This window comes from Corythoichthys intestinalis, chromosome 16 (genome assembly GCF_030265065.1).
Source record: "Corythoichthys intestinalis isolate RoL2023-P3 chromosome 16, ASM3026506v1, whole genome shotgun sequence".
Lineage (NCBI taxonomy): Eukaryota > Metazoa > Chordata > Actinopteri > Syngnathiformes > Syngnathidae > Corythoichthys > Corythoichthys intestinalis.
This window is the reverse complement of record NC_080410.1, coordinates 4,248,197-4,268,043: the sequence shown is the minus strand read 5'-3', so window position 1 is coordinate 4,268,043 and position 19,847 is coordinate 4,248,197. Positions and strand designations below refer to the sequence as shown.

General features: G+C 40.7%; 1 protein-coding gene across 1 annotated transcript in view; it reads left to right on the top strand.

Annotated features, from left to right (window-relative positions):
* plekhh3 (pleckstrin homology, MyTH4 and FERM domain containing H3) overlaps positions 1–5,758 on the top strand; it is a 154,986-nt gene extending 149,228 nt beyond the window's left edge. The window contains exon 13 of the mRNA XM_057860785.1: positions 832–5,758. Within this exon, the coding sequence (XP_057716768.1) occupies positions 832–987 (156 nt within the window). The 3' untranslated portion in view covers positions 988–5,758. The remainder of the gene's footprint in view (positions 1–831) is intronic.
* Positions 5,759–19,847: the final 14,089 nt, after the last annotated feature.

Genomic DNA, 19,847 nt, shown 5'->3' with positions numbered 1-19,847 from the left:
CCCCTCCTGTCATTGTTTGCATGCTATCCTCATTAAAATATGAAAACCTATAAATGTTTGGGTGGTTTTAGTTAAAGCAGACTGTTTTTTTTTTCATCTGTGTGATTTTGACAAAGTTCATATCATATTTGATGGTTATTTTATGCAGAAATTCAAAAAGGTTCAGATACTTTTTCATACCACTGTACTTGTTCTACGAGTACATGTACTACAATTACGCGTACTTGAGTATACTTGTACTACAAGTATGTGTTAGTGTACTACTTGTATGTGTACTTGTACTACAAGTATGTGTACTTGCGTGTACTTGTACTCCAAGTACATGAACATGAGTGTACTACAAGTGTGTGAACTATTGCTGCAACAATTAAATGGAGTAATTCGATTAGAAAAAAGATTCAAATAGCTGCAACTCTAGTGTTAATGTGCGTGTACTTGTACTACAACTACGACAACGTGTGTGTACTTGTATTATAAGTATACCGACTAGCACAGCAAAGTTACCCATGTAATTTCCCCAGAAATGGCATTTTCTAGTTTCTGAAATGAATGAATTTTGAAATGCAACATTGATATGATAGCACAGCTCGATGATCCATTGCACAGTACTAATCTGGCAGCTCAAAGGAGATATTGTGTGCATCAATATTTTCATTCTGGTTGCAGTTCAATTTCTGGCCACCAATCTTACGTAATGCTCCTTTAATAAAATGCCAAGGTTCATTCGCTGCCATCCTCCCAGTTCAAATGGATCTGACGTCTACTAGTGACTCATTTCAATTCGTTATTGGACACCACCTAATGTATGTAATGTGTCTTTCTGTGTCCTAGCTGAGCGAGATCACACAGCTGATGAATGCTTACTTCAACGCCACGCATCTGCAACGAGGCAAAAGTGACGGCGTCAAAATCCACGACGGGACTCCGACGGGGTTCCGCCACCCGTCCGCGCCTGCCCTACTCGAGCTGCCCTCGCACCCCGTCTGACGCGGAGGCCGCCAAAGTTGGCGTCGCCACCGAGAACTTCCACGTCTGCTTTCTTTCGGAACGTTCCTCGAAGGCTGCCGTTGTCCCTCCCCCCTTACCCGCAACCTTCACGGAGGCGTTTTAATAAGGTCTCGGATCAGGTTTGCATTAGTGTCTATGCGGCCAATTGTGTGAACTTGGAACTGGAAACAGATGTTGCCTTTTGGCAGCTCAAGTCACTCCCGCCGTTGCCTCCGCAGCTTCTTCTTCTTCTGCGGTTTCTCTACCACTCGTCCCGGATCGATGACGTTGCGGCGCAGCTTTGCTAACAACGATAAAAGAAGTGGTACCTTGACCTTGACTTGTGTCATAAGCTGTTATTGTTTTTGTGTGTCTGTCGCAATGAATTATTGAAGTTAGGCGCGTGCTTCACATATGCCGTCCGGCAACATACGGCAGACATACAATTGTTAAAGTGGGCTAACTATAGATTTGAAATATACAAGGCTAGATGTCTAAAGTCAGCGGCGTAAGTAAAATACTTTTAACCCTCTAAAATATGTGGATGATTGTTAGCATTTAGTTGTAAATCTGCAACGCCTGCTTGAACAGGTTTAACTCGTTGAAATCTTGACGGATTGGCTTATGCAAACCGTATCAATATGATTCAGGCTGGAAGGTCAAATATCTAATTGTTTCAAGAGGTGGGTAATGAGGCTTTACATTTACTTGAGTAACTTTTTGAGAAGAATTTACTCAGTTTTACCACACCTTAATTTTACTGGAGTAGACCTGTGAAGAAGAAATGCCACTCATAATCGGGCTACACTACAATCATTACATTATTCCTCATATTATGTACAGTGAAGAAAATAAGTATTTGAACACCCTGCTATTTTGCAAAATCTCCAACTTGGAAATCATGGAGGTGTCTGAAATTTCCATCGTAGGTGCATGTCCACTGTGAGAGAGACAATCTGAAAAGAAAAATCCAGAAATCACAATTGGCCCACCCATCAGTCAGATTTCTGGGCTGTCGCCGGGCTGTTTGAGCTCCCTTCAAAGATGTTCTATTGGGTTAATGTCTGGAGACCGGCTAGGCCATGCTAGAACCTTGTTATGCTTCTTACGGAGCCACTCCTTGGTTTTCCTGGCTGTGTCCTTCGGGTCATTGTCATGTTGGAAGACCCAAGCATGACCCATCTTTAGTACTCTAACTGAAGGAAAGAGGTTGTTCCATAAAATCTCACAATACAGGGCCCCAGTCATCCTCTCTTTAATACAGTGCACTCGTCCTGTCCAGTGCACAGAAAAAGACCCCCAAAGCATGATGCTACCACCCCCATGCTTCACAGTAGGGAGGGTGTTCTTGAGGTCATCATTCTTCTTCCTCCAAGCAAGTTAGTGGAATTATTACCAAAAAGTTCTACTTTACTATCATTTGACAACAAAACATGACTCCTCTGCATTATCCAAATGGTCATAGGCAAACTTAAGACTGCCTTGTAATACTTATTTGCAGCTGTATCACATAAATAAATTGTTAAAATATCATGCATTGGGATTTCTGGATTTTTCTTTTTAGATTATCTCTTTCACAGTGGACATACACCTTTGATGAAAATTTCAGACTTCTGCATGATTTCTAAGTGGGAGAACTTGCAAAATAGGGTGTTCAAATACTTATTTTTTTCACTGTATAGAAAGAGATGTTGCAAATATAGTCACCTGACAACACACAAGCTTCCAGTCAGTGGTCCTATGATTACGCCAGCCTGTTCAATCACGTGGCGTCTTTAAAAATTATGCGTAGAGTGCTGCCAACAACATTACTGGAGAGCGCAGACTTCAATCTCTCTCCCTGTTTATATTTGGCACCGTTAGACTACGGATAACCAAATATAGTGTGTAGGTAGGTTTAGGTTTTCTCCACTCGAGAGCACTCATGCTCTGTAGATGGGTGATATTTTTATTTCTGTAGATTTTTCTAGTTGAAATTGGATTTTTGGTTTTTGTTGGCCTAATATTGTCATGTAATAGGATATAGTATATAATAATAACAGTTCATAGAGGTAATGTTGTGCTGAGGTAAAAAAAAAGTTAAAAAAACAAAAAATCTGCCATTGTGAAGGTGGCGGGAACAGTACTCTACCGGCCTGAGGTGCTCCCCGGTACCATACAACACACCCCTCTCGGCCCGTGGGTGGATGCACCTCCGTCCCTTGGGCCTGTCTTTGGCTCCGCCCGCCTCTGCCTGCCTGCGGCAGCTGCCGCTGCTGCCCTTCTATCAGCCGGGTTGTCGGGGGGCCTTCCTGGGGCCCGTGGGATCTGGGGTGGGGCTTGCTGTTCACTGCAGGGGTGGTGGGTTGTCTCCTGGTCTCCTGCGTGTGGTGTGGCGCCCGTTCGAGGATGCGAATTGGGGGTCCAGGGGGTGGCGGGATAGTCCCATCATTCCTTCCCTAAAGGCCGGTTAATGGGGGTGCGGATGGTCCGGGGGACTAGGCATGTGCCGGTATGATATTCTGACGGTATGATAACCCTAAGTCAAAATATCACTGTATCACAGTTTTGCAATTACAGCACTAAAAGGTGTTAATTTGGGATATCTTTAAAAAAAACAAACTTTTTTCCATTTAACAGTATTTTTATTTTTCTAAACATATTAGTAAATTGGAACATAAGTACAATGTTAGGTTGGAATAAAATTTTGTTGTTGTGTTTACTAACCTTTAATTTTGTAAAAATGCAAAATCATATTGGAGGTATTACCTCCTCGGTATCCACCCTCCAAGTTGGCACTCCTCCTCCAAGTTGCAGCCGTTTGTAACTTTTCAGTAGCCAAAGTATTCCCATACCAGCCATTTCATTTTCTTTGATGGGGAAAAAAGTTCAGGAGTTTCACCTATTGCAGCCATTGTGTAGCACAGCTGACTCGCTGACACTGAGCAACAACCGGTGGAGGAAGGTTGAGCCTTGCAGCTGTAAGCAAGGGATTTCTCCCCTGTATTTGTAGAACATGAAAAATAGCTAATACCTTAGAGACGGTATGATGAGAAATTTTTGCGGTTTTGAAACCTTGACGTTTTCATACCACGGTATACCTTGAAACCGGCAATCGCCACATGTCTACGGGGGACCCCACTGGGTCACGGGGGGGTGGCTGGGGAGCACCCAGGGTACCAGGGGAATGGCTGCGCCCCCTTGCTGGAGCTACGGGAGAAGGGATGGGCTATGCTGGCTCGCCCCCACTGATTGGCTGGTGAGTGGCCGTGGCCCTAGGGCACCCCGCCCAGCATTTTCACTTGTCTGCAGGACTATCACACGTCTGATGGGATTCATGCATGACTGGGTGCAGTAAGATACACTCAAGCAGATAAACTATCGGTGCCAGGATTAGCGATCAGGCAGCATAGAATAGGATGTCAACATATCCGCATTTAGAAGTGATTCACATAATATTGGGTTCTACACCTCACATTGCTGATTTGTGTACGCTCCACCCAACCTAATCTCATCTCTTTCTGACTAACCCCCCCCCCCCCCCCTTTTTTTTTTTTTTGTCCTCGGTCATCAGGGCCCCATGGTGTCAACCGGATACTTACTTACGATTATTCACTTGTACATGAGTAATTTTTTTAGATGACTACTTTGACTTAAGTGATATTATTTCGAAGTAACGCTACTCTTACTTGAGTAATAGTTTTGGCTAACCTACCCGCCTCTGATTATTCTTAAATATGCAATTTATTGCATCTCGCTGGCATTTATGAAAAACCAAGCTGTTCCAAAATTGGTTGAACATTTTCAAAGAACGATCTACTAATGGAACGACCCTAACGCGAAAAAGTGACATATCAGACATCTAGCCTTCTATATATGTTAATTCGCAAGCATCCCTCACACTACAAATGGATTGGACTTCATTCGCCGTTAATCCAAGGATGTTTTTGTAGTTTTTTTTTTCTGGAAACAATGCCTTTATTTCCTTCAATCATGTCTTAAATGCACACAAGTGCGCCTTTTCCCGTTAGCATTGTGATTAGCCACGCTCAAAATTTATTTTGGGGCATATTTGCAATCGTGGCCAGGAAACAAAATTTATCCACACACAAACACCGAATCTAAGCACAAAACATGCTTACACTTTATTTAGGGTTAGAAAATGTCATGATTTTGGCCTTCGATTTCAATCCCAATCTAGGGACCGTCTGCCAATGACGAGCCCTTTGTGTTGATGCTTTAAAAATAAAAGTGTTATAGAATTATCTGACGGACCAAAGATGTTTTTGGCTATATATTTTGATTACGTTCGCCTCTCCCAGCTTTTCATTAAAGCGTTTAATTGCATTGTAGGAGCGATTTTGCGGCGCTAATCGTGTTTGCCCACATGACAGTAAAGAAAAGAAAAGGGTTTGATATGGGATCAATCCGCCAAACTTTTGACTGCTTCGCAGCTGCAGGCAGCTCCGGGATGATGTAGCAAAAGAAGAAAAGAAAGCTTTTTGTTGTTTTATATTCGGCTTGTTTGTACGCTGCATGGTACCTCTTTATCTAATGTGTGTGTTTATAGTTGATTGCACTATTTTTCTTAACTAACTTGGAAGTGCAATAAGACAAATACTGTATGTAATTATTAATAAAAACACCATTTTATCACAATTCCTCATTTGTTTTTGTTTTGGGTTTTGTTTGTGTAATGTGACATTACTTGTGCATCAAAGTTCCTTTAAAACACAGGTGTCCAACCTGCGGCCCAGAGGCCAGATCCGGCCCATCGCGTCATGGTGTGTGGCCCGCTAAAGTAAAACGTGCATTAATTGTTTGACCTTGTTTTTTCACTCAAATTTAAACAAAATTTCTGTTGTTCCTGATATGCCAGTCAATAAACGTTGGAATGTATAATTTTCAAAATTAACAAAATTATTTCAAAACTTTCATAACATGAAAAAGTATGCCAAATCGGACTTCATAATATATTGACGGGGTGCAGCGCGATTCATAGGGGGCCTATTTTTTTTAAAAAACAACTTAAAATTCAAATATTTTCAAAACCAAAGCTGCTACTGACCTAAAACCAAAACAGACACCTACCTAAGGCATACAGTGGGGCAGATAAGTATTCAGTCAACCACCAATTGTGCAAGTTCTCCTACTTGAAAAGATTAGAGAAGCCTGTAATTGTCAACATGGGTAAACCTCAACCATGAGAGACAGAATGTGGGGAAAAAAACTGAAAATCACATTGTTTGATTTTTAAAGAATCTATTTGCAAATCATGGTGGAAAAGAAGTATTTGGTCACTTACAAACAAGCAAGATTTCTGGCTGTCAAAGAGGTCTAACTTCTTCTAACGAGGTCTAACAAGGCTCCACTCGTTACCTGTATTAATGCCACCTGTTATAACTCATTATCGGTATAAAAGACACCTGTCCACAACATCAGTCAGTCACACTCCAAACTCCACTAAGACCAAGACCAAAGAGCTGTCAAAGGACACCAGAGACAAAATTGTAGACCTGCACCAGGCTGGGACTGAATCTGCAATAGGTAAAACGCTTGCTGTAAAGAAATGAACTGTGGGAGCAATTATTAGAAAATGGAAGACATACGAGACCACTGACTAATCTTTGATCTGGGCTCCATGCAAGATGTCACCCCGTGGCGTCAAAATGATAACAAGAATGGTGAGAAAATATCCCAGAACCACACGGGGGAACCTAGTGAATGCCCTACATAGAGCTGGGACCACACTAACAAAGGCTACTATCAGTAACACAATGCGCCGCCAGGGACTCAGATCCTGCACTGCCAGACGTGTCCACCTGATGAAGCCAGAACACGTCCAGGCCAGTCTGCAGTTCGCTAGAGATCATTTGGATCTTCCAGAAGAGGACTGGGAGAATGTGTTATGGTCAGATGAAACCAAAATAGAATTTTTTGCTAGAAACACAGGTTCTCGTGTTTGGAGGAGAAAGAATACTGAATTGCACCCGACGAACACCGTACCCACTGTGAAGCATGGGGGTGGAAACATCATGCTTTTAGGCTGGTTTTCTGCAAAGGGACCAGGACGACTGATCTGTGTAAAGGAAAGAATGAATGGGGCCATGTATCGTGAGATTTTGAGTGAAAATCTCCTTCCATCAGCAAGGGCATTGAAGATGAGACGTGGCTGGGTCTTTCAGCATGACAATGATCCAAAACACACAGCCAGGGCAACAAAGGAGTGGCTTCATAAGAAGCAGTTCAAGGTCCTGGAGTGGACTAGCCAGTCTCCAGATCTCAACCCCATAGAAAATCTGTAGAGGGAGTGGAAAGTCCGTGTTGCCCAACGACAGCCCCAAAAAATCACTGCTCTAGAGGAGCTCTGCAATGGGCCAAAATACCAACAACAGTGTGTGAAAAGCTTGTGAAGAGTTACAGAAAACGTTTGGCCTACCTTATTGCCAACAAAGGGTCCATAACAAAGTATTGAGATGAACATTTGGTATTGACCAAATACTTATTTTCCACCATGATTTGCAAATAAATTCTTTAAAAATCAAACAATGTCATTTTCTGTTTTTTTTTTTTCACATTCTGTCTCTCATGGTGGAGGTTTACACATGTTGACAATTACAGGCCTCTCTAATATTTTCAAGTGGGAGAACTTGCAACATTAGTGGTTGACTAAATACTTATTTACCCCACTGTACATGAGTCTCCATGAGCAGCGGCGTCTTCAGCTCTCCATTGTCCTCTGGAACATCTCTAGGATGTCGGCCATGTCCCTGTATTGCTCCTTGCCCGTAGTCACGGCGAGGAGCCTCAGCCCGGTGACCGTGTAGGAGTTGATGACCGCCATGATGAGCCTGACGCACTGCTTCTTGATGGAAGAGCGCGCCAGCACCTTCTGGGTCAACTTTTAGCCAGCCTTGACAGACTTGCAGTTCTCCCAGGCCCCCTACCAGAAGGCATGGCGCATTGTATGGGGCAAGTGATTCGTCAATATATTATGAAGTCTATGGCCAAGTATTAGAAATACAGTGGTACTTCGACACATGATCTTTTCGACATCCAACATAAAATTTGACTCGTCATTTGTTTCTACATCCGACAACATACTCGAAATAGGACGATTTATGACAGTGCTGCATTTTGTTTTCCTGCAAGACCGACGCACGGCAGATTTTCTTGTGACAGAAATCAACATGGGTTCCAAGAAGGTTAGTGCAGGTGGTGAAAAAAAGCAAAAAGGTGACACATACCATTGACAAGAAGATGGAAATGATAGAAAAACATGACGCGTGGTGTGCGTGTCTATAAACTCGCTCAACAATAAAGCCGTAGAACGTCTACGATCTTGGCGGACCTCCTCCTACGTCATAAGTTAAGGTGACAATTATTATTATTGTAACATCGCCAAAGAAATCGCCAGCTTTGTCAGGTTTTTAATCATTTATTGCAGAACTTGTGCACCACAACTCGCCTACTGTCCGCCGCAACTGACGCCAACAACAACAGGATAAACAAGTTTTAAATAGCATTATTATGTGAATTAAAATCATATTTCGAGACGATTCGACTATGTACAACAATTTGGCAAAGCGCAGATGACGAGAAATTAGTCTTTAAATGTGCCATTTATCCCCACTTGTTATTATAGCGCTCTAGCGTCCCCAGCTGGATAATGACGTCGGCAGAGTCACGATTTCAGCTGATTTAGAATTCAGCCCATTGAGGGGGAAGATTCAGAACAAGGAAAATGTGAAAGAGCAGCAAAATATCATTGTTTTCATCTCTCTGCTCCAATATTTTTACAGGATATTCTTTTTAAGTATTTTCCCCAATTGCTAAATAAATGGTATGGTCATGACCAGTCACAGTATTGTGCTAAATGGAAAATGAAATATTAAAAATGCATTTATTCAGTACAACAGGGCAGAGTTACTGCATAATGGTCAAAACTGCCGACTTCTTGCACCTCCCAAACGGTATTTTATGCCACCGGAGTTAGTCCAGCAACTGCCACAGCACCCCCCACCCCCGGCTTCGGAGACAGGGGAAAAAGTGTAAACAAAACAGAAGGCGTGACAGCTAGCTGACATGCTAACCCAAACCGAGCAGCTTTTCCTAGTGTTTTTCACGAAAACAAAAAATCACAGGTGTTCGAAAAGTGTCATAGCATGTAATTGACTTTCCTATATGCTACACTAGTATATAAAAGTTGTAAAGCAATAAAACTGCAACAAAAACGAATTAAATGAACAAAAAATATATATTTTTATAACGGGTCAAAGTTATTTTTCGAACAGATTATGTGACCAGCACCTTAGACGGTCATTTACTTTGCATCTAATTTTCAGAAAAAAAAGAAGAAAAAAAGTTAGGGGAGGGAAATTTTATTTTTCAATTTTTTTTTATTTCTTTATTGAAAATATTTTATTTGATTGAAGCAACTTTTTGGGGGATTGAATGATTTAGACACAACTGTCCTACCCATAATATGGCCCAAACACAAAAAGGATTGCTTCAATCAAAGAAAACCTTTTCAATGAAAAATTGTACTCAAATGCAAATTTTTCAATCTCAAATATTTTTTCGCATTCAAAAACGTTTTCTCTGATTGAAATTTTTCTTTGTGTGATTGAAGTGATTTTTCTTTCTGAAAATATCTTTTTTGAAGCAACTTATTTTTTTGATTGAATAATAAAAAGTCAAAAACGTCCTAGCCAAAATGTGGCCCAAACACAAACCAACATTACTTCAATCAAAAAAGTTGCTTCAATCAATCAAAAAAAAAAAAAAAAAAACGACTCCAATCCAAAAAAAAAAATGTAAGAAAAATAGCTTTCACATGCATTTTTTGGAGTTTCAAATTACGGCTGTCAAAATTATCGCGTTAACGCGCGGTAATTAATTTTTAAAATTAATCACGTTAAAATATTTGACGCAATTAACGCACATGTCCCGCTCAGAAAGTATTCTGCCTTTTGGTAAGTTTTACAGCAAGACTTTTTGTGCTGTCCAACAGCGAACTCTTGTGGTCGCTTTGCGACATGGTTTATTGTTTTCTTTCCAGTTCATTATGGCTGCACGACGTCTCGGGCTGATAATGTTGGGCTTATATGATCCTTGGACAAGATTTGTCCGTAAGTATGGTTGTTGTAAAGAATGTACATATTATGTTAGTAAGCGAAATGTTATATTTTTTGTATGAGACGCTTTTTGTTTATGTTTAGTGAACCTGTATAGCGTGCTAAGCTAACGTTGTTGCTAATGCACTGCTTGTGTACTTTTTTTTGTAGTTTTACAACGGTCTAAAGAGGACAATGGTTTGAGGCCATTTTATTAATAAATCAGATGAAAAAGGAAGAAGTCTAATTATTAAGGCGTCGTTCACTAGCTGTCTAGCTTTGGAAAAAGTAGACGCTTCGGAGTGAGGACAGCATAGACAGGTTTAAATGACAGTAGAGTGAAATGCCCACTACAGTCCTTTTGTACCGTATGTTGAATGTATATATCCATCTTGTGTCTTATCTTTCCATTTCAACCATTTATTTTACAGAATATATATATATAATTTACAGAAAAATATGGCATATTTTATAGATGGTTTGAATTGCGATTAATTGCGATTAATTAATTTTTAAGCTGTAATTAACTTGATTAAAAATTTTAATCGTTTGACAGCCCTATTTCAAATATATTTTTGCATTCAAATACATTTTTTTTTTATTTGACTTTTTTTAATTGAAAATATCTATTTTGAATTAAGCAACTTTTTTTTGATTGAATAATAAAGACACAAATCTACCTCCATATGGTTCCGCCCAGGGGATACAGTTTTTGACTGGGGTAACTACATTGGCACGACACCGGGCGTACCCTTATTCAATGGATGACGATCTTGGCAAAAAGTATTGCCTTAGCAGCCTGATTTAGAATTCCCCTATAGAATGATGGGAAATAAAAAAACGCTCATTGCCAACTTATTATTATGAATATTCCTGTAAGTTTTATTGCTGACACTGCGTTTCGGGGTCATCAACATGTTGTGCCCCCCCTGCCCCAAAAGTCAAACTCCGCCTCTGCACACGCCGGCGGGGTTGATTGTCTTCACTGATCGGCCAGCCCCCGGCAGTGAGAAAGTTTCGGCTCGTCGTTCCTTTGCTGTGGGCAGGAGTGCTCGTTGCTGGGGAAGCAGCTGGAGAATGACTGCCGAGCAGCTGTTCCAATTTTTTTCGCCTCATGTCACACACGGCGGCAAGGATGACAGCCGTCACCGATCGGCCAACCCCCAGCGGCGGGTACGTTACGGCTCGGCGGGCAGGCAGTGCTCATCGCCAGGGAGAGATGGGGAAACGTCGAAAATGTAAACAAAACAGGAGGAGTATTATCACCCACAAAATGCAAGCCACCTTATTATAACATTTGCCATGATCCCAGTATTTGACATATTGCATAATTACTCAGTCATCCGTCCAATGGTCTCTTGATTGTCGGACTTGTTTTGCCAATGGGTGTTGTTATGTACTCATATGTTCCATTATATATACTGTACATTATGTAGACTTTTCTTCTCAGTAGAAGCAATCATGCATCCATATTTTGGTTAGTTTAACTAGGGTGACCAAACGTCCTCTTTTGCCCGGACAAGTCCTACTTTCACGTAGTATCCTCGTCGTCTGGGCGGGTTTTATAAATTCATAAAAATGTCCGGTTTTAATGATTTTTCACGGGCCAAATTTGAAGAGAATCCCTCTGGCCGCTGGGTTGCAGCAGTTGACATGGCTCCTACTAGAAGGGAGGAAAGGAGGAGTTCTGCTTGTTTTTGTTGGCCCCTAGTTTACCCCTATCATGAGGCATTACCGCCATCTACTGGGTTGACAATTTGGCCACAACGCCTGCCCAGTTGTTAAGTTTTTAACGATAAATACGTAAATAATGGCAACTGTTGACTTCTGTCGGAGCTTTGACTGTAAAATCCCATTTGGTGTCGCATCGTTGGGCTGCCGATGATTGTAAACTTTTCTAGCAAAGTTTGATTTTTGCCTCAGCTAGCTATTAGTAAGCTAAACCATCCTAGGCATTATGGGAAACTTAGTTTTGAACTGCTACGTTTGGAAACATGCTGGTTGAATAGTTTGTCAGTTTACTTCGGTTATTGTTCGTGTGCAGTCTAGAACATTGAGAGTATCAATTGAATGGGAATAACAATTTGTCAAGGTCAATTGCCGTGATAGTAATTTATAAAAATGTTTAGTTGGCACATAGCCTACTGTGTGTATGTGTATTGACTGGACTACATTTCCATGGGTCTGCATTATATATACAGTGGGGAGAACATGTATTTGATACACTCACAATGGGAAAACCCATTGGCAGTGTATCAAATACTTGTTCTCTCCACTGTATATATATATATAATATTATATTATATTTTAGTCATTTTTTATTTTCAAACAGCATTTTCCCATCCAGAGTGAGGGGGCACACTTTAAATATATTAAATTGATATAGACATCTTTGAGTGAACTGCGAGTAAAATTCAAGTATCTTGAGGCTGGGCTGAGTGTCCTCTATTTTGGAAATCAAAATATGGTCACCCTAGTTTAACATATACCATTTGGTGTCATAAGAGTAAGCTCACTTATCTTAGTCCTTTAAAGAACACACAGGCGCCACATGATCCCCTTAGTCTACTCAAGTCTTCTTCAAGTCTTAATCAAGTAAGGGGAAGTCACAAGACAACCCCCAGAACTGTTCCTTGTTCACCAATGGTTTGAATGATTAAAGTAAACCCCCTCTAGATTGTAAAACGTGAGGTATATATTGGAGTCAGATTCTGAAATGTGTGTGCCTCATTCCTCAAAACTTGTGTTTATTGTTTGACCGCACCCTGAGCCTCTCAGTTTGTGTGTGACGACTCAGTTTTTATTAAAGCCTCCAGAACAGAAAACAAATGCGTGGTGTTGTGAGTAAGAGATCAAGAGCCAATGCCAACACGGTTAACAAGGATCTTTTGGAAATCCAAAAAGCCTCATACCACTCTCCCTTGTGTAGCAACAAAAGCCTGCAGCACATTGGGCTGGCGTGATGCAAAAAATAAATGAATTAATCCGCAAAATCCCGGATGAATCCCGGTCCTTTTGCATGCTATATAGTAATGGCTCTTTTGTGAAGATAATCTCTACCACTGAAGTTGCATTCGCCTTCTTCCTCAACCCGAGACTGGTGCCAGAAGTCACTCGTTCTCATGGCGTGGGTTAAAAAAATTAAAATAAATATATCGATCGCTTCCACACACATCCAAGCGGTCCATTTCATTCAGGAGCATAAAATACCGCGTGTAATATGAAATAAACATGCTTTTTGGTGTCACAGGCACTTTAAAAGAGAAAGTCTCTACCGCACCTATCTCACTGTCACTTCAGCCACGCGGGAGCATTCAGGTCCAGGTCCAAACACATCCGCCACATTAGAACCCGATTCATTACATTATTACAGGAATTATATTACTATTCCAATTTTTATTAATAATTTATTTGTTATGCGATGTGTATTGCCATTTGCAATAGTACCAGCAGTATTTACAGTGGGGCAAATAAGTATTTAGTCAACCACTAATTGTGCAAGTTCTCCCACTTGAAAATATTAGAGATGCCTGTAATTATGAAACATGGGTAAACCTCAACCATGAGAGACAGAATGTGGAAAAAAAAAAAACAGAAATCACATTGTTTGATTTTCAAAGAATTTATTTGCAAATCATGGTGGAAAATAAGTATTTGGTCAATACCAAAAGTTCATCTCAATACTTTGTTATGTACCCTTTGTTGGCAATAACGGAGGCCAAACGTTTTCTGTAACTCTTCACAATCTTTTCACACACTGTTGCTGGTATTTTGGCCCATTCCTCCATGCAGATCTCCTCTAGAGCAGTGATGTTTTGGGATTGTCGTTGGGCAACACGGACTTTCAACTCCCTCCACAGATTTTCTATGGGGTTGAGATCTGGCGACTGGCTAGGCCACTCCAGGACCTTGAAATGCTTCTTACGAAGCCACTCTTTTGTTGCCCTGGCTGCATGTTTGGGATCATTGTCATGCTGAAAGACCCAGCCACGTCTCGCCTTCAATGCCCTTGCTGATGGAAGGAGATTTTCACTCAAAATCTCTCGATACATGGCCCCATTCATTCATTCCTTTATACAGAGCAGTCGTCCTGGTCCCTTTGCAGAAAAACAGCCCCAAAGCATGATGTTTCCACCTCCATGCTTCACAGTGGGTACGGTGTTCTTCGGATGCAATTCAGTATTCTTTCTCCTCCAAACACGAGAACCTGTGTTTCTACCAAAAAGTTCTATTTTGGTTTCATCTGACCATAACACATTCTCCCAGTCCTCTTCTGGATCACCCAAATGCTCTCTAGCGAACCGCAGACGGGCCTGGACGTATTCCGGCTTCATCAGGGGGACACGTCTGGCAGTGCAGGATTTGAGTCCCTGGCGGCGTGTTGCGTTACTGATAGTAGCCTTTGTTACTATGGTCCCAGCTCTCTGTAGGTCATTCACTAGGTCCCCCGTATGGTTCTGGCATTTTTGCTCACCGTTCTTGTTATCATTTTGACGCCACAGGGTGACATCTTACATGGAGCCCCAGATCGAAAATTATCAGTGGTCTTGTATGTCTTCCATTTTCTAATAATTGCTCCCACAGTTGTTTTCTTTACACCAAGCGTTTTATCTATTGCAGATTCAGTCTTCCCAGCCTGGTGCAGGTCTACAATTTTCAACGTTCGCGTCTGTAAATCAATTAATACACAGAATTTGGTTGCTATATCCACTTCTGGGAGATTATTGGATGAAACATTAACCATCGAAATCATAATTTTTAGCACGCCCTCTTTGCTATTTTTGGCTCTTTGAAAATGGCTGAGACAAAACGCAATTTCAAAATGGCAAAAGCATGTGCTCATTGCTCATTAAAAACAACCAATAAAAGCATGAAATATCTCCAACCAAAAATTTGCACTTTGTTCTAGTATTTGAGTAGAGTAAAAATCGGCGGAGATTTTTTTTTTTTTTTGCCCAGCAGAAAAAAAAGGTCTGAAGGGGGTTAATAAAACAAAAAGATTAAAAAGAAAATGAGTTTCCCCCCATTTTATATGCACACGGTACCACTCATGAAATTAGAATATGCTCAGAAGGTATTTCTCCAATTCAACTAGGTTAATTTGACATATGTTTTGCATTTTATTCATCTAATATCTACTTGGCTCAATAAAATTAGTTTCATATTTTATGTTAAACTTTCACTTGATATTCAAATTATTCGGGTAGTATTTGCATTTGCAACATTTTTAGGTCATCAATAATAACCTAAACCCGAGGTCCCCAACCACCGGGCCACGGATGGGTACTAGTCCATGGCGTATTTGCTACCGGGCCGCAGAGAAATAATTTATTAGAGACTGCAATCTGGTTTGTGGCTGTTGACACATCAATATCCCTGCCTACTCTATAGTTTAATCCTAGTAAAGCTTTGTACAGGTCGCCATCAAGTGGTTGGCCGCAATTACTAGTGTGTTTGCACACCTATAGCAGCCTAGCGCCGGTCAATGTAAACAGTAACTTTAGCTGCTGTTGGTTGTGTGCTGTGGCAGCGAAGTCTTTGGACAGCTTTTTTTTTTTACAGGTTAGGGTTAGGTAACCCTAATCCTACTGTCACACTTGGACGGAACGGAGCGGACTCACATGCAGAATTCAGTCTTTTCTTGAACACAAAAAATCAGAGGCAGTAACAAACTGAGGGCGCTCCAGAAGGAGGAAATGACGAGCTATGAAATAAAATGGTACAAACGGGAAACAAGAGAGCCAGGCAAAATGAAATGGAGTAGAATACTATAACAAAGGACTTGGCACTAGGCATAAAAGAACAAAACTGTAGAATACTATGAATAAACTCACTAGTGATGGGTCCAGTGATACTAATGCACCGGCGCGCGCGCCGAGCTCATGGAGCAACCCCTGCGTCGGTGCGCGTATCGCTACAAGAAAATCACGTGACCGATGCATGAACTCATTGAACTGTGTCGACACAGTCATGACGTGGCAAACTGGTTCAAAAGGAAGAGCGTCTGTCAACGCGATGGAGCTGCTGAAACAATCCACAACTCACGGTTACTTCCTCGTTGTCTACATGCTGTGGAAATGGACGTAACACAGGGAAAACTCACTAATCTTCCATTCAAAATACAATTAATTTTAAGGAAACTCTTTCAGTTTATTAGTGTGAAAAGTAGGCGCGGGTCCGTCGTTTGCGGTGCGTGGAAATATCCCCTTTTGATGCTTCCAAGAATATTAATTAGCATTTAACTAGCTAGCATAGTGGTAAGAGCGCTTGCCTTTTGTTTTCGACGCGTAATGCGAGCGGGTACGAGTCCAGCTCTGAACGGATCGTGTCGCATGGCGCGGCTCCAAGTTACCTGGTTGTATTGTTAACGTTTTTTTTTTTTCCTCAGGTGAAATGCCTTATTTGCACTTTCAACCTGTCATTTACAAACGGTTGCCACTTCAATGTTGAAGCATTATTGGGCCAAGCATGAGAATGAAGTTTCTGATAATCAACAAGATAAACACAGGTATAGAGCCATTCCTTTACTTACCCACAGTAGCTTTTTTGGTAATTTATTAGAAATCGGTAATTAAGCTATAATTTATTTACTGTCCACTTCAATTTTTTTCTGATGGGTTATGGTAGCACATTAGATGACGAAGTGGGGAGTCAAGGAGGCAATGCAACTGTAGATGAAATTGCAAAAGTGCAACGATGAATGGCTGAGCCGAACATGGCACGCAATGCAAATTTACTTCAATACTGGAGGAGCCAATGGATATCTTATCCAAACCTCTTTCAAGTGGCTAAGAAATTCTTGTGTATGCTGGCACTGTTGGTTCCATGAGAGTGTGTGTTGTCCACAGCAGGTGAAATTGCTTGTTTTTAAATAATAGATAAAAAGGAACCAACTAAATTTTAAACATTAAAAAAGCTATGTTTTTGAATAAAACTTTATCAGAAAAAAAAAAGTCATTCACATTCAAACTCATTCACCCATTCATTATTACTTACATTTTCACATCATATGTTCACATAATTTAAAGATATGGAATAATGCAATACGAATGCAAAGACTTAAATGATTTGATTTTACTATGTCGTCAATTCAGTGTCAGTCTGTCAAGTGGGTTGCCTGTAGGGATTTTTTATGTCCAGCAGGTGTCAGTATTCAATGACACAGTACCCACACTGTGTCAACACAGTGTGTCACTGTGTCGACATGCTTCATGAGGTCTCACGGACCCATCACTATTGAACACAAATAATCAGAGGCAGTAACAAACTCAGGGCGCTCCAGAAGGAGGAAATGACGAGCTATGAAATAAAATGGTACAAACGGGAAACAAGAGAGCCAGGCAAAATGCACTGGAGTATAATACTATAACAAAGGACTTGGCACTAGGTATAAAAGAACAAAACTGTAGAATACTATGAATAAACTCACAACGTAGAATATCTTGGACTATGAATGCAGGCTGTAGTGACAACGAAGGACGAAGACACTTTGGCACGAGACTAGGGAGAGACAATTTAAGCACATGAGGAATGGGGCACACGTGGGAACAATAGGTAATCATAATCAGAAACAGGTGAGACTGCAGGAAGGGTGAGGTGGAAACAGGAGGGTGAGGCTTCAAAATAAAGCAGGAAGAGACAATATACCAAGACATGACAACCCTCACCCAGACGTGACACCTACAACCAAGTCCCTTCTGCATAATATGTGACTAAAAGCTAGCAAACGAGGCAACAAAAGCGAATGCACTGAGAACATCATGGCAAACCGTATTGCTAATGCTAAGAAACCCTTCACGACTGGAGAAGCCAGTTTTAATATAAAATTACAATAACTTGTACTAACATTTATCTTTTAAGAACTAGAAGTCTTTCTATCGGTGGATCCCTTTAGGAGAAAGAATGTTAATAATGTTAATGCCATCTTGTGGATATATTACAACAAATAAAGTACTTATGTACAGTATGTTGAATGTATATATCCGTCATGTGTCTTATCTTTCCATTCCAACAATAATTTACAGAAAAATATGGCATATTTTAGAGATGGCTTGAATTGCCAATAATTACGATAATCCATTTTTAAGCTGTGATTAACTTGATTAAGCATTTTAATTGTTTGACAGCCCTAGTTTTATATTTACTGTCATTTTCTACCCCTCATTGCCAGACCGTGAAAAAAAGGCCCACATTACATCCGTCCGTGTTGCAAAATAGTTTGGGGACCACTGACCCTAAACGATTAATCGAAAAGCAAAATAATTAATGAATCATTTAATAATTAGTTGATTAATAGCGGCAGCCCCCTGTGCAAACATAATGGCCCTCCGTATGAAAACGAAACAATGTGGCCTGTGACAAAAATTGAGTTTGACACCCTTACCGCATAAAACGTTTGTCATTTGTCTAAACTGTCACTTTTCAAATTAAAATGCAGCAGGACCAAGAATCAAAAGTGGTATTTGCCATGTGGCAAAATGGATTTTGCCATGTGGCTTTTTTTTTTGCCATGTGGCATTTTTTTGCCATGGGTAAAATGGATTTTGTCATGTGGCATTTTTTTTGGAAGTGCGAAATGGATTTTGGTTTGTGGCATTTTTCAGGGTGGGGGGGGGGGGGGTTTGGGGGGTATAATGCAGCTTTGCAGGCCATGCACGTCCATGCCATTCACGGCTATGCACCTCCAAATTTTCCATTCATTTCAAATGGCAGAAAAAAATGTGTGGCTGCGATTTTGGGCCATCCACTTACCATTACAGCACATTGACATTCAACTGGCACCCAAGTCAGGCTAGGCCATTAAAGGCTATGCACATCCAATTTTCCATTCATTTTAAATGACAGAAAAACGTGTGGCTGTGATTTTTGACCATACACTTTACATTACATTACATTTTTAAGAAAAAACTGAAAGCTCACCTCCTTGCAATGTATACTTAATATGCTGAGTCTTTGACTAACACTACTACGGTATCACGTCAAATCCGATGTAATCAAAATGTTAAAATTTTCCATTGTCAACTGTATGTATGTGTATGGGTGTGTGTATGTGTGTGCTGTTTGACTGGGCCCCTACTAAAAGCTTTGAATAGCTTATTCGGAGTGTCCCCTTCATGCATCTGATCAGATGAACTGCTTGTACATATGACCATGTTCCTGTGTGTACCATGATATGATGCGTGAATAAACGAAACAAAACTAAATTAGAGCGCATTGACATTCAACTGGCACCCAAGCCACATTGCAAAAAAAAAAAAAAAAAAGCCTCATGGCAAAATCCAATTTGCTACATGGCAAACAAAAATGCCACATGGCAAAATTTTGCCACGTGGCAAAAAAAAAAAAAAAAAAAAAAGGCAAAAAAAAAAAAAAAAAAAAATGCCACATGGCAAAATCCTTTTGCCAAAATACCACTTTTGGTTCTTGCCGTCTCTCTGAAAATAGCAATCGTTTTTCTCCACTATAAAACATGCTATGAAATGAAAAGTGGCACTAAAATCTGGCTGTTTTGCATCTGGGAATGCTCACTTTATTTCAGCAATTCTGATTGTGACATCACAACCAGAATTGATGATCATGTCTAGCTTTCTAGTGCCGCGCTAGCTAGTACATGTCGACATTATGACATAACGCTCACACAGCAAAATGAGAATGGAAAGACTAGGATTAGCATGCTAGTTGACTGCAAAAATCTGCAAGTCATTCTGTGTGTGGAATCTTCCATTTAGATGTTTTTAGAAGGCGGGGCCAAGGCAGCCGAGAAAG